The sequence below is a fragment of the Akebia trifoliata genome, chromosome 5 (genome assembly GCF_017979445.1).
Source record: "Akebia trifoliata isolate Shusen 1 chromosome 5, ASM1797944v1, whole genome shotgun sequence".
Lineage (NCBI taxonomy): Eukaryota > Viridiplantae > Streptophyta > Magnoliopsida > Ranunculales > Lardizabalaceae > Akebia > Akebia trifoliata.
In genome coordinates, this window is record NC_141379.1 from 22,533,691 (window position 1) to 22,547,573 (window position 13,883).

Here is a 13,883-nt window from a genome sequence, read left to right on the forward strand (position 1 = left end):
TTTCTGTACATTTACCCTTCCGAAAGATTCTTTATTCCATTCTTTTAATTTTTTTAAGGCCTTCAACTTCTTTCTGAACACCTCCCTGTCGTTCCTATAAAAGATTTTATTGCTTGATTATTCTTCACCCAATATTGCTGAATCTCAAAAACCTTCTGATCCACCTAAGCTATAGTGGCCCTCCCCACCAGCGAATAAGTTATGCTTCTCCTTCTCTCTATTTCTCTATTTTCAAATAAAACACTGTTAAATTTAAAAAAAAAATCTTTATGTATGTGTGTATTGTTTGAATAAGTGAATAGTAAACTTTTGTGTTTTAATAAGTGTGTTGTTTATGTAAACAATATATCCTAAGAGGATGAAGAGAAAATTGAATTACAACCAAGGTGAGTATTCGCTTTGTGGCAAAGAATATTTTGATGAGCACTATGTCACGTAGGTGATGGACGTTTAAAACCGAACCAACCGTGAAACAAAAAGAACTAACACTACAAAAAAAAAAAAAAAAAAAAAAAAAATCTAATTTTCACGTTTTAGACTAGTCCAATAGGACATGCCAACATTTGAAATTATCAAGATAAAAATTGCTTCATATTATGTGAGGATCAAGTAAAAATTTTGATTATCAATTAACTATCATATATATATATATATATGGACAATGTTCGGTAAACAAAATTCTAGATCAAGTTCTAGACAAAGTTGTCCTATATGGCAAAAAAGTTTCAGAATGAGATGATTTTTTTTTTTTTTTGAGGATGATCTCTATGGTGAGGAGACCATCCTCACAAAAAAAAAAAAAAAAAAAAAGAGCTCATTTTGAACCTACTAACCTCATGAAAAGTGGTTACAATCTAATGTAAAAGTTGGTAGTCCCCGATTATTTAACTTGTAAATTGAAGTTAGAAATTTCAGAATGGGCTGAATTTTGTGAGGATGATCCCCTCACTATAGAGATCATCATCACAAAAAAAATAAAAAAATCACTCCATTATGAAACTTTTAGTCCATATAGGACAAAACACTCTATCTAGAATTTTGTCTCTTGAATTTGACCTTAAAAGACAAGCAAATCAAAAACCCCTTCCCTTTCTCATCTGACTAGCCATAGACAAAACCAAGGAATTAATAAAAATCACTTACATAATAAAATTTAGTAAGTGTATAAGAAGTGAAAATCGAAAAGTTTTGGAAGTCATTTTGAAAGGGCAAAATGTAGGATTTAAAGCTACAACCTACACTAATGCATAAATTAGAAATATGAATGAAAAGGAAGATGAAGGTATCCAATAAAAAAAGTGACGTTACCATAAAATGTATTATAGTATTTTCAGTTGCTTTGTTTATTATTAGACTTGAAGGGATGGTGACAAGGTGGAGTTGAGAACATGGATGATTTATATATATTATATGTAAGTAAATTGATCAAGGCCAAATTTCCTCATAGGAACTCTAATTGTACTTTAAAACTTCAAATATAGAGTCTTTGACAACCGAATCAAACACTAACCTCCTTTATGTTAAAGAAATCACCTTTAAATAATTATTCATTTATTCATATTTGAATTGGAGAGAGAAGATTTAAAACTCCACCTTTATCACTATTCACCTTTTTCAATAAACCCTATTGTGTCCCATCTTTTTGTATAAATGTCAATTTTACCCTCATCTTTTCATGTAACATGATTTAAATGCCATTTTTGTCCCTTACAAGTTTTAAAGCTTTTTTATTTAATACTTTAAAAATCAAACCAAATTAATTATTCGATCAAGTTCAATGGAAATTTGTCACAAATTATGTTTGAACCACCAATTTTGCAAGATTTTCTTACTTATGGAAATCCATTAAGGTAATTAATATATATATATATATATATATATATATATAACATACGATGATCCAACCAAATTGAATAATGGTCCGACTGTGGTCCAAACAATTTGATAAATTTTCATCCAAACATTAATGCGATTAATAAAATATTACTTTCATTTATTTATAACGATTTGCTAATTTGTAACAAGAGAGACACTTTTAGAAAAATTAAACAATTTCACAATGAAAATATAAATATAAAACATTAATAAAAAGTTAAAACATTGATAATCTTTTTAACCAAATTACCTATCACCATGTCTTTCCGACAAATGTTCAATCAAGGCATTTTGAAGTGTATAGTGAGTATCGTTATTTTTAATCTGTTGACATCATTTTTGACAATCATGTTGTGCATTATGATGCACACAAACGTACTATAATGTAAAACATGTTTATCACAAAAACATATCGGTTCCTTGACAATGTCAAATTTTGATTAAAGAACTCTAAATGCCCGTTCTACATCTTTTCGATATAATTCTTGCATTATTGTAAAATATTGTTTCTTAGGACTTTGAATTTAAAGATGGTTTGTACAAGAATTAACTACTTAGGATATATGCTATCGATCAAATAGTAACCAACATTATACTCTATGTCTAGGATGGTATGATAAACATGATGACTTATACCTTAAGTGAGGTTTGCGAATCAATTGGATGACTGCATGACATTAATATCGTTGTTGGAGCCCGACAAACAAATTATGCATGTCATATTCAAAGGTTGTATGATGCCACTACCTCAAGTATTATACTTTGGGATTTATGATGTCTTGAGTCTTATCCCACTCAAGCCATTGAACAATGTTTCCAAGTTCAATGCATACAATCAAGACTTGACAATATTCTTGGAAAGTCACATTTTCACCTTTTTGTAATCGCCTTGTAATATCTTTAACAATTGGTGATCGCAAGTATTCTTTCTCAAATACTTCTATAATTTCCTTACAAAATCTGTTTAAAACATACAATTATAGTGGACTCATCAATTTTTATATATTTATCAGTGGAATCTGCTAGTGTTCCACATGCCAACATGCAGAATACAACTGTTATTTTTTGTAAACTGGACAATCCAAGTCTACAACTACCATCTTTCTTTTGTATGAAATATTTATTATGATTATAAAGGAATAAATTTTGATGCAATCAAAATTATCTACAAAAAAGATTGTCTCCATATGTGGGATTCTCAGAAACATAATTATTTCATAACAATAAAAAACCATCTCCTTCCTTCCAACGGTGTATTACAATATGTCAAAGAATTGAACTTTTACATTTTAATTCATCATCTTCTTCAAGAGTTTGGATAATGATGACATTGTTGGACGTATGTAAACGAATTAATAATGCTTGTTCTTCCTACTCTTACATTTCTACTGCATAATTTGATAAATATGTTGAAAAACTACGATTTTCATCAGAATTTAACGATGATAAATGAGATGGGCCTTCTCTAGAATTCATTAATCAAAATGACTTAGTAACTTAGTAAATTAGGGTGAATTAAAGTGTATGATGTGTTGCTTTATATAAAAGAAAAATGAGATAAAATATATGAATGATTTTAAAAAAGTACAAATTTTAATTCATAACCATAAATCCTTTTCTTCTATACCAACCTTTATATTTAAAAAGTGCAATTAATCTTAACCATTAAATTGAATATTTATCTCAAGTCTTATCCATCAACAACAAATCTTCTCATTCTATACGTTCAACCCTTAGATTAAAAACATATAATAAAACTCAATCATTAGATTGAATACAGGTACTAACATTCAGTCTAAGGCACTATCACTGATCTTGTCTATCTATCAACAACAAATCTTCTTTTTTTACACCAACCATTAGATTCAAAACGTAGAATTAATCCCAAGCAGTGTCCATCCATCAATAACAAATCTTCTCTTTCTACACCAATCATTAGATTTAAAAAGTAGAATTATTCCTAATCATTGAATTGAATACTTATACTAACATTATATACAATGCACTATCATAAATCTTGTCCATCTATCAACAATAAATATTCTCTTTCTACACTAACTATTGGATTCAAAAATTAAAATTAATCTCAATTATTGGATTGAATACTTTACTAATCATTGGATGAAAAATAAAATTTATCATAACCATTGGATTTACTAACACATTTTAGAATAAATTTTCTATAAATTATGTTTTTATCTTTTAAATCACAACTCCTTCTCATCTTGTTTTAGAATCATAACTCTTTCTCTTCTACTCTTTTCTATTTTTACATGTCTTCAAGCATGAATTTTTCGATTAGGCATATTTCCAATGCAAAGCCAAGGATTCGTGGTTGATCATTCACAATTGAAGAAGATCAAATTTTATGCACTACATGGCTTGAAGTTTTTCAACTATATCTGGAGCTAATAAAAAATGATAAGTTATAGGAATGCATTTATGAAATCTTTGAGAGTCGTAAACCTAACTACTGCAATGAATCTTGAACACCAAAATCTTTCTCCTATCATATGGGTATAATTGCACGGGGAATTAACAAATTTTGGGGATGCATTCGTCAGGTAGAAAGTTATAATCAAAGCAGTGCCTGCCGAGTTGGATATTGTAAGTATTTTTATTTTGAAATTATGATAATTGAATAATGATATGTTGTTTTGTTTTATTTTTTTTTATATAAAAAAATTGACTAATTTTGTTTTTTATGTAGTTAACAAATGCTAGAATTTTATTCGCACAAGATCCAGATGAAAATAAAGGGTTTCTATTAGACCATATATGACCCATCCTTAAGGATGACAAAAAATGGACTGATGCCAATCCACAAAGAAATTGATTTGAACATTTTGAAGGGCCTCAGACGGGGACTCATGTGTCCAATTCTTCGGGAACGCCATCATTTGTTTATTTGAATGTAGATGCAAATGAGCCATTGCCCTTAGAAGTAGATAATGATTCGACTGGTCACCTTATGAGTAGAAAAAAAGAAAAGATGAGGAAAAAGTTAGCAAAAAAACTCAGGCCCTTGTACGTATGTTTGAGTAAAATCGTCAGATCATTGAAACTTTAAAAAGAGGAGATACAGATGGATGAACGATTTGGGTATATGGATAAATTCATGGGTATTAGGATTTTAAATGAGCCTGAGCATTAGTGTAAACAACTATTAAATTTGTTTGAACAAGTGTTATAATGTTTTGTAATGTTGAGATTATAATTTGAGACAAACCTATGTAATGTTTGAAGAGTGTATTAGTTTTTAATTGGGATGTGATAAATAAATTAAGAAATTGGAGTGCAATAAGTTAAAGGTTGGGTGCCAATAGAAGTTCTCTTTTTTTCTTCTCTTGATTGGAGTATTATAAGTAAAAATTGGAGTGCCAATAAAAACATTTACATTTTTTTAATTTTTAAATATATTTGAATAGTGATTTGAAGGTCAAATCCTTTGTTGGAGTAGAAAAGTGTCTTGAGCCTTTATTTTGAAGTAGATGCTAATTTGAACACATTTTTCAAAGTTCTCAGTTGGAGTTGCTCTGACATGCCTAAATCTCAAATCCAAACTTTGCCCTAAACATGAAGCGGGCTTAGTCCGGCTCGGCCCAAAAATTAAATGGACCTAATTTCACTACCAAAACGCAGTCCATAATAATCCGGGCCGGATCGGGCCAATCGAGGCCCATTGACTGCCTTATGAAGCGGGGTGTAAAGTGAAAACCTAAGCAGTATCAATCATAGATTTACCAAAATGTAAAGCGTATACGTGTCTTAAAAAGGAGAGTTTTAGTTTTATTTTATTACATCCGAAAAGGACGAAAGTAGAAAGCCGTTCTATTTAATAATAGTCTCGAATTTAATGAAACCACTTCTCATCAAACAAATATACATAGCTTTCAGAAGCTAACACGTTTCTACTACATATAATAATACATTTAATACAAAAAAACAAAATTTTCCATCTTTCACCATTTGTTTCTTTATTACTGGTTTGTATATTTGCTTGATACATACATGTGACATCAAACTCAGATCCTCTCAGAAGAAACGTACTAACGAGGAACAAAGTCCCTTCTTCTTCAGTTCTTCTTCTTTCAGTAGAAATTCCAAAACTTCTTTTTATTAGCGCGTTCAGACTTCAGATCTGGAGTCGACATTAACGGTAACAAAGTGATTCCGTTTACACAATCATCCTCCAACGTCGTTATTCCTCTTCTCTCCAGTAGATATTTTCTCCCTCATCGCAACCTCAGTCGCTAACGCCGTTACCCGTTTCCGTTAGAAAACGAACGGACGAGGAGGAGGCATCCATGTTTATTCAGGAAGGTTACCCTAACGGAAGTTATGATCGTCAATTCTCTTCTTCACAGAGAGATGTTAGCTACAGGTTCAAATTCTCTCTCTCTTCATTTGATTTACAGATTGATTGACTTAGGGATTATATAATTCAACAATTTTTTTAATTTGTGACCACTTGATTCATTTAGTAATTATGTTATTAGTTCTTCAATCGATCGATCAAACGATTTAGAGTTAAATAATTTGGATCAATAGAATATTTGATTTTTATAGTTTTCTTGACTGATTGTTTAGTTCTTCGATCAGGCTGTATTTGTGTGGGTTGCGAATCAACATAATTTTTGTTCAGTTGAGGAAAAAAAAACCCCTAATTTGATGAGGCGATTCGATTTGTCTGTTAAATTAGGGTTTTAGAGAGCTTGGGTAGTAAGCATGATTTTGGTTGGAAAGATTGGGTGTAGTAATCAACCCTAGTGATCTAAAATAGTTTAATTTCTTGTTTTTATGGTTCTACTGCTCTTATACCTAGTTTAGAGATCAATCTATAATGGTTGGTCTAAGAATGTTGTTTTTGGGTATGTATGATTACTGAGAAAGCATTTTCCCAGATAATGTTTGCTGGTGTTTGATTGCACTTGGGGAAATATCAAAAGATAGTTGGTTTTTAGGGCATGTTTGGTTAATGAGAAAGCATTTTATCAAGAAAATTAATTTCCCAAAGATAATTTTTGGCGGTGTTTGATTGCACGTGGGTGTCAAGGGATAGATGGTTTCTAGGTTTAGGGTGGGGCTGATTGTGAGGAAAAAACCACGATAGAATTCCCCCCAAATCTTGTTCCCTCGCCTAGTCATAAAATAGTTGAATTTCTATTTTCTATATTTATTTTTATTTTTATTTTTATAATGCTCATGCCCTAACCTGGTGTCTGTTCCTGCTATATTGGCATAATTAAGTGAGATTAAGCTAGTTTAGAGATCTATTTTATTGGGTGATCTAACAATATCATTTAGGATGTGTACGATTACTAAGGAAACATTTTCTTAGGGAAATGGTTTTCCAAAGAAAATGTTTGTTTGGGAAATGTCAAAAAGATGTATTCGTTGATGCATGATCCTGAATGTTACCATAGGATCATAAATCTGAGATCAGATTGAATTAACATAAGCAATGCAAATATAAATCATGAGCTCATACATTCATGGATATGCAAGAAAATCCAAGCGATAATAAGAAAAGTCCTAAGGTTCGTCACAATTCCACAATAATAGTTGTTCACGTGCTAACAATAGGTTCCAATGGAAGACAAATCTTCCTCTAACCTAGGATTTCAGTTAGATGTTCAAATAGATTTATAGGCTAAATTTCAATGCAAAAATAGCCAAATAAGTAGTGTTGATTTGTTGGGTGGCAAGTTAACAAGGCTTGGAGAAGTTGTAGGCTAAAAAAATGGTAGGTGATTAGGTTTTTGGGTGGTTTGAATTTGAAACGATGTGGTTCAAGTAGGGAAGGGTTAGGTTGGGTTTTCATGGGTATTAGGGTTAAGTTTCAATTGATGAAAGAATTTCGATGAGGTTTTGGGTTATAGAATGAATAGGCTAGGGTTTATGTATGTTTTAGAGATTTAAAAAAGAAATTTAAGAGAGAAAGTGAGAAAGAAGATGATAAGAAAACAATAAATATCTACCTCGATAGAGAAATAGCCTCACATCACACTATTAATGGGAATATCAAAGTTCCAATCTCAATTTTATTCATAATTAAAGAAAATTACAGCAACAAACAATTATTTTTCATGTTCTCTAAACCCTAAATCTAATCTCAACCATCCAATTAAATATAATGAGATCCAATGGTTGTGAATAAAACTTAAACAGCTTAAATAAAAAAATCTGAAATACCATCGATGTCCCAATCCTATAACTTTATTTCCCTTAAATTTGTAGCCTATGAAAACTCATTAAAAAATTATTATAAAGTTTTCAAATTGCCTTTAAACACCTATACTAATATCATAGGCTAATAAAGCATGAAAATCACACCAAATACTCATCGTAAACACTAAAATAAACTCTCCTAAACATAAACTGAATAAAAACATGAAATATGACGACCCAATGAGAAGAATCCATTAAATAGTACTCGTCCATAAATTTCATGTCCATACTCCGTCCATCTATAACGACTTTAAATGTCTTTTCCTCCTCTGGAACACTCCGAAAGGTATGTTTGCGATGTCCTCATTATTCTAGTTTTATGGGTGGTGGTGATTGTGATGGATTAAACACGTTAGAAACCTCCTTCTCAAGTCCTATTCACTCTTCAAATCATAAAATAGTTCAATTTCTAATTTTTTTTTGTAACGCTCTTGCTCTAACTAGAGCCTTTTTTATGTTATTTTGTGCAAGTAAGTGAAAATTAGCTTGTTTAGAGATCGGCTTTTATAGTTGACCCAACAATATTATTTAGGATGCGTGATTATTGAGAAAGCAATTTCTTAGAAAAATTTATTTCCTGTGAAAAACTTTGCAGGTGTTTGATTGCGCATCAGAAAGTGTCAAAATATGGATCCTAGTTTTAGGGACAGGCCTGATTTTGAGTACTTCCTGTGTGGATGGGAATATATTTGTAGCTAATATATGTAAAGATAGTTTGTATTTTGTGGTTTTTTTTACCACCGTTGATTATTACCATTAATAATATTTTGAAAATAAAAAATTATTTTCCTAGGTTTAGGCTCAGCTAAAATTTTCCTGCCATGACTAGAAATTTGTAGTATGTGACTTTCTTGGTAGTAAGCATTTCTAAAAGGGTAGGAAGGAACATTTTTATCTCCCTCACATGAAGAGTGTTGTCCGTAGCTTGAGCCACAATTAGATCTGTAAAATATTTTCCCTTCTTAGTTTTACTTCCATCGAATGCAAATATTGTATTAGGCATATAGAAAATATATGACAGATTAATGGTTTTGGCCTCTTGTAGATTTGTATTGACAAGAGTACACGTGGCATTTTCTGCTTTTTTATTTGTGTTTTATATACAATTTTATTTCTGAAAGATAGTTAATGCATTCCATCTTCAAATACTGCTGTATTAAGTTGGTAACAACTTGTGTAGGTTTCTTATAACACCCACCCCTCTTCCAAATCTACTTAATAGTAACTTTTTTCCTTGATAAGCATGGAAGTTAGTGGTCAGTATCAGTAATTAGTTGTTGAATCTATGTCGTAGTACCAACAGTCACAGACTTGGACCAACTTAGCAAAGCTGGCACCTTGTAGTAACTTGATAATTCTACATGGTATGAAAACCTTTTTCATTTAGAAAGGTGCCAGCTTGTTAAGTTGGTAAGGTTTATGGGTCTTGGTACAACAACCTGGGTTCAACCCCACTAATTATTGACCACTAGCCTTCTTACAATAAAACATTTTAGTTTATTTTTCCCTGTATTTCTTTCAAACATTTTAATTAAGAAACCATCTGCTTTCCAAGCTTCTCAAAACCGTTGCCTCATACACCTCAAGTCTTTGTCGGACACTGACAGGTATCTTTGTGTTTGTTACATGGGCTTATAATTGTCCTCTTTGTTGTAGCTGCATACATTGCTGGTTGTTCTTATGATTTGGTTGTCTTTGTAAGTAATCATATGCAAGTTAAACCCGTTGAAACTGGGTTCAAAACCCGTCGTTGAACCCGCCTTCACACTGATCACTAACCTTTTGATTGCCTAGCAAAAAAATAACATGAAAAAAAAAAGGTAAACATTCGATATGCATACAGGAGTTTGCTTTACATTTTTGATAAAGCAATTATTTTTTTATGATGCAGTTGTGGTTCTTGTGGCTATGCTTTGAATTTAAGCTCCTCCAACCGGAACACCTCGACTATCAGTTCCAAGTATGGGAAATCCATGAAGAGAGGAATCATATCGTTTTTCTCCATCGACGAGAGCAGGTTTACTCAAATCGATGAGCTCCGATGTGTACCCTACTTTTTCTCCAAACGCTCATGGGGATTGATTAGCCGAAGAACCAAACTCCTCTGCCGTAAATGTGGGAACCATGTTGGTGATGCCTACGAGGAGAAAACCTCTCCCTCTGCTGACTCTTTTGGATCAGGCAGCTCAGATTCTAGCACCAACAATTCGATCTCCATTCGTAAAAAGTACAATGTCAAAATCCGTTCTCTACAACCATCTTCCGATGATTCTGGCGTGCCCCTTTCCTTGTGATCTGCTGACCAAGCTTCTTTTGCAAATTGTTTGGGCAAGTATGTCAGAGTTTAGAAATGTTAGCATTAGTTTGCAATCAAGTCTTGATTATTACAGTTAAAAGGGCATCATGATGGTTGTTTCAGTGCATCTTATCATCTTGGAGATGAAAATCCTTATCATGACCAGCCCGGAATAGCAATTCGTCAAGGATAATGTTTAATCGCGTGAGTTATTATTGCCACTTGGATTGCTTGTACATTCAAAAGGATCAACAACAAAGTTCAAGAAGCATTCACAAGGATTTGCCACTCCCATGGTTGGTAAGGGTTTTTTTTTTAGTTGTGGTTAAACTTTTATTTTGGTGATCCTGGATTGGGTGTTGTGTATAAATATTTAAGTCCTCGAGTTTTTTTTTGTTTTTTTGTTTTTATTTTTGTTTTTTTGTTTTTAAATCAATGATCACATAAAATATAATAGTTGTAATTAAGTTTGATATTTTTCCTTCCACCAAGAATCAAAATAGTGGATTATGCAATGAGTTGTTGGGATTTGAAAAAAGACATTGTTTGTTGTTTCCTCAATTCTCTATTATTGAACTTTTATATTTTTCACGCTAAATTGTTTGAACTATCTTATAGCTTGTTTATGCCTTTGATTCAAATATTGGAATAGTGTTTAAATTGATCATATCACTATTTGGATACTTGAATATTATAATGTTCTATAATTTTTGCATGCGATGGGTGTGAACAAGAAGAGGATAAACTCAAAGCCAATTGCTTTCCTCCATGGTCCCAAGGTTATCCCGAAATCAATTGTTGCATCGAATTTTCCCGGATATCAAACAGAAATCGACATTAATTCACGTGGGGTAGCAACACAAACGTAATTATTTTGTTTTCTTTTGTAGAAAAAATTACTTAATTGAAAAGAACAATCTATATTGTGATTATTGTCCCATTTTATTAACTACATCGGCATTTTAAAGATGAGTTTTCTCAAGACATAATTTGTAGCTACCCCATATCTTTATTAACCAATAGACCATGTAATTCCTTCACTTTGAATCAATCTTTAAGAATGATCTTAGATGAATTTCTTCTACTTAATCTTGAGGATTTTACAAATTAGATTATTTATTGTGATCATCAGAAAATTTTTATTAACAAAAATCATCATTTTTCCAAACCGAGTATTTTGAGAAACTATTTATATAATTATTATAGTCACTGTTTCTTAAGGGGCATTATGATTATTTAGCTTGTAAAACTAATAAAACTTTTAGTTTATGGAAGGCAGATACTTTCCTTACTTGACTGCCCAGTCATGCGCTATCCAAAAACATGATTGGATTTCACTTGTAGAGTACAAAATTTTAAGAACTTTAAAATAGTTGTTATTTTCATTGTTGGATTTTAATATTAAATTTGTGAGTTTGGTGACTGCTTATTTTAAAAGCCTTGGATCAAAAGAAAGTGACACTTCAAATTTTTTTTTTTTAAAATCTTATGTTAGCCATGAAGTGAAGAGTGCTTAGTTTTTAAGGATGCCAATCTATGTGGTTTCAATAACCCTCAATAAGATTTGAAAACTTAGTAGCTCATCTGGCTACCTTGACTCTTTACCACTTTTGGATGATAAAAAGAAGAGAGAAAACTTAATTAACAGTGTCATTGCAAACTTCACATTTGTAGTTCTTGTACAAGTGATTAGAAGATTTATTGATTCCATGAAGCAAGTAGAATGAAAGTAGAGCTATCCCAAATAGGCCTTAAAGAATCTTTTGTGTACCTAAAATAAGTAGTCATGATTCATTCATATTTCACTTGTCTTCGTATGTATATGTCTTATTGTTCCAATTAATAAACAAGAAAAACAATTATGCTTAAACTTTATAAGTTCAATTTATCAAAAAAAAAAAAAAAAAAAAAAAAAAAACACAATACCTATTTGGCACAAGAGCAATTGATAGCAGCAAGTGCCATCACAATTATTTGAAGTTGAAAAATACAACGCAACCACATTGTAACATTGTCACAGTTTATTTAAAAAACACTCTGCTTGTCGAATATGATATTTTTTCCGCAGGACATACAACCGAGCCCATAAACGTTTCCCATTCATAGAGAATTCAACGTTTTGTTGCCAATTAAGAATTATTTGGTGATCTGTTTCCTTTTGAAGGTTACTCAAATGAATTGAGGAGTGCCTTGTGGAGTATGCTTAATAGTTATGTCTTCCACAACTTGACCCCATTTCCCACAAAACATGTCAAATAAAAAAAGAAGTAAATATTAATGATAAAAATGATTTATGTGGAAAATATTAAAAAAAAAAAATAGTCTTGTAGTTTGCTTACGATGTGAAGAATTCAGAAATTTCTTCATTAGTTATCGGAAAACCAAAAGAGAACGTCAGACACATTGATCTTTCCTCATGAGGCAGGAAGTGACCCATAGAGTTTGGTCGAGTGACTGAATTTTATGATGACCTCACCAATAGATTATGTCCTAAGGCCAAAGTCTCCCTAGTCCCCACATAAAATTGTCTAATTAATGAATAAAGTAACAGGTCCTCAACTTCTCTTGCACCATTTTCTCCAAAAATCTCATTAAAAATGCCATTTAAGATATAGTTGATATGATTGAACAACATATCTTTATTATAATAAAAGAACCTACAATTGATAGGTTCACTAAAGAGTGCAACAAAATTAGAAATATCAATTTCATTGTTTGGTTGTGCGGTATCGAGTTCAGTGAAGTGGAGGAAAATATCAGATTCCACATAGATAACTTTAACCAGTAGACTATCATAAGAGAAAATTCTACGAACTAGTTCATAGTAACCAAACTCTTCTAAGCAAAGCCATAAAGTAATGATTTTCTTGGTAGAGTCGGATGCTTACACATGGATCTTACAAGCCTATAGTATAGCATCCTTTCCAGACTATAAAAGAGAAAGAAACTAATTAAACTTCCAATATTGGTCATGGGAGGCGATTAGATGTTGTGTACTTCAAACGAATTGAGAGCAAAAAAACTGAATTGTAATTGAAAGAACTTAAATGCTAAGAAGTTGAACTTTGTTTGGATTGGAATTCACATTGTTGTATTGTATTTATAGAGTGATAATGGACAACCAATATTTTGGCTCATTAAATTGGTGAATTACATTCATTCACGCTCCACCAAAAATAGATGAGTTATGTGCATCTAATACTAAAAGTCAACGATTAAGAATTCAAACTTTATCTCAAACAAATTGCGTGCGGGCAATGCTTTACTTAAAAAGTCAACAAAATGCCAAGCATACCATTCACAAATCGCAAGGAATAAAAATTATTCTAAGAAGCTTGCATCTCATCAAGAACTAGGGTCCTAAGAGGGGGCATTGTAGGAACCAAAAAAATTCCTTCCTAGGGATTGACAAAGTTAACAAACTGACGTAATCAAATATTACAAAATCAAATCCAACCCTAAGGATCCGATTCAAAAAAGG

General features: G+C 31.7%; 1 protein-coding gene across 2 annotated transcripts; it reads left to right on the plus strand.

The window, feature by feature from the left end:
- Positions 1-5,953: 5,953 nt before the first annotated feature.
- LOC147401661 (uncharacterized protein At4g08330, chloroplastic) lies at positions 5,954-10,917 on the plus strand. 2 transcript variants are annotated; one of them, XM_086443028.1, is made up of 3 exons: positions 5,954-6,259; positions 9,998-10,438; positions 10,526-10,917. In XM_086443028.1, exons 1-2 carry the CDS (start codon positions 6,183-6,185, stop codon positions 10,398-10,400), a joined length of 480 nt encoding a protein of 159 aa, XP_086299154.1. In that variant the 5' UTR covers positions 5,954-6,182; the 3' UTR covers positions 10,401-10,438; positions 10,526-10,917. The 2 variants fall into 2 exon arrangements, with proteins under 2 accessions (XP_086299154.1, XP_086299153.1); XM_086443027.1 differs by having other exon boundaries at positions 9,998-10,917.
- The last annotated feature ends 2,966 nt before the right edge of the window (positions 10,918-13,883 follow it).

What these genes read in the sequence shown, in the direction of transcription:
- LOC147401661 (XM_086443027.1), top strand. Translation starts at nt 6,183, where the DNA reads ATGTTTATTCAGGAAGGTTACCCTAACGGAAGTTATGATCGTCAATTC. An exon ending in CAGAGAGATGTTAGCTACAG is followed by an intron (nt 6,260 to 9,997) that starts GTTCAAATTCTC and finishes TTTATGATGCAG; the next exon opens with TTGTGGTTCTTGTGGCTATG.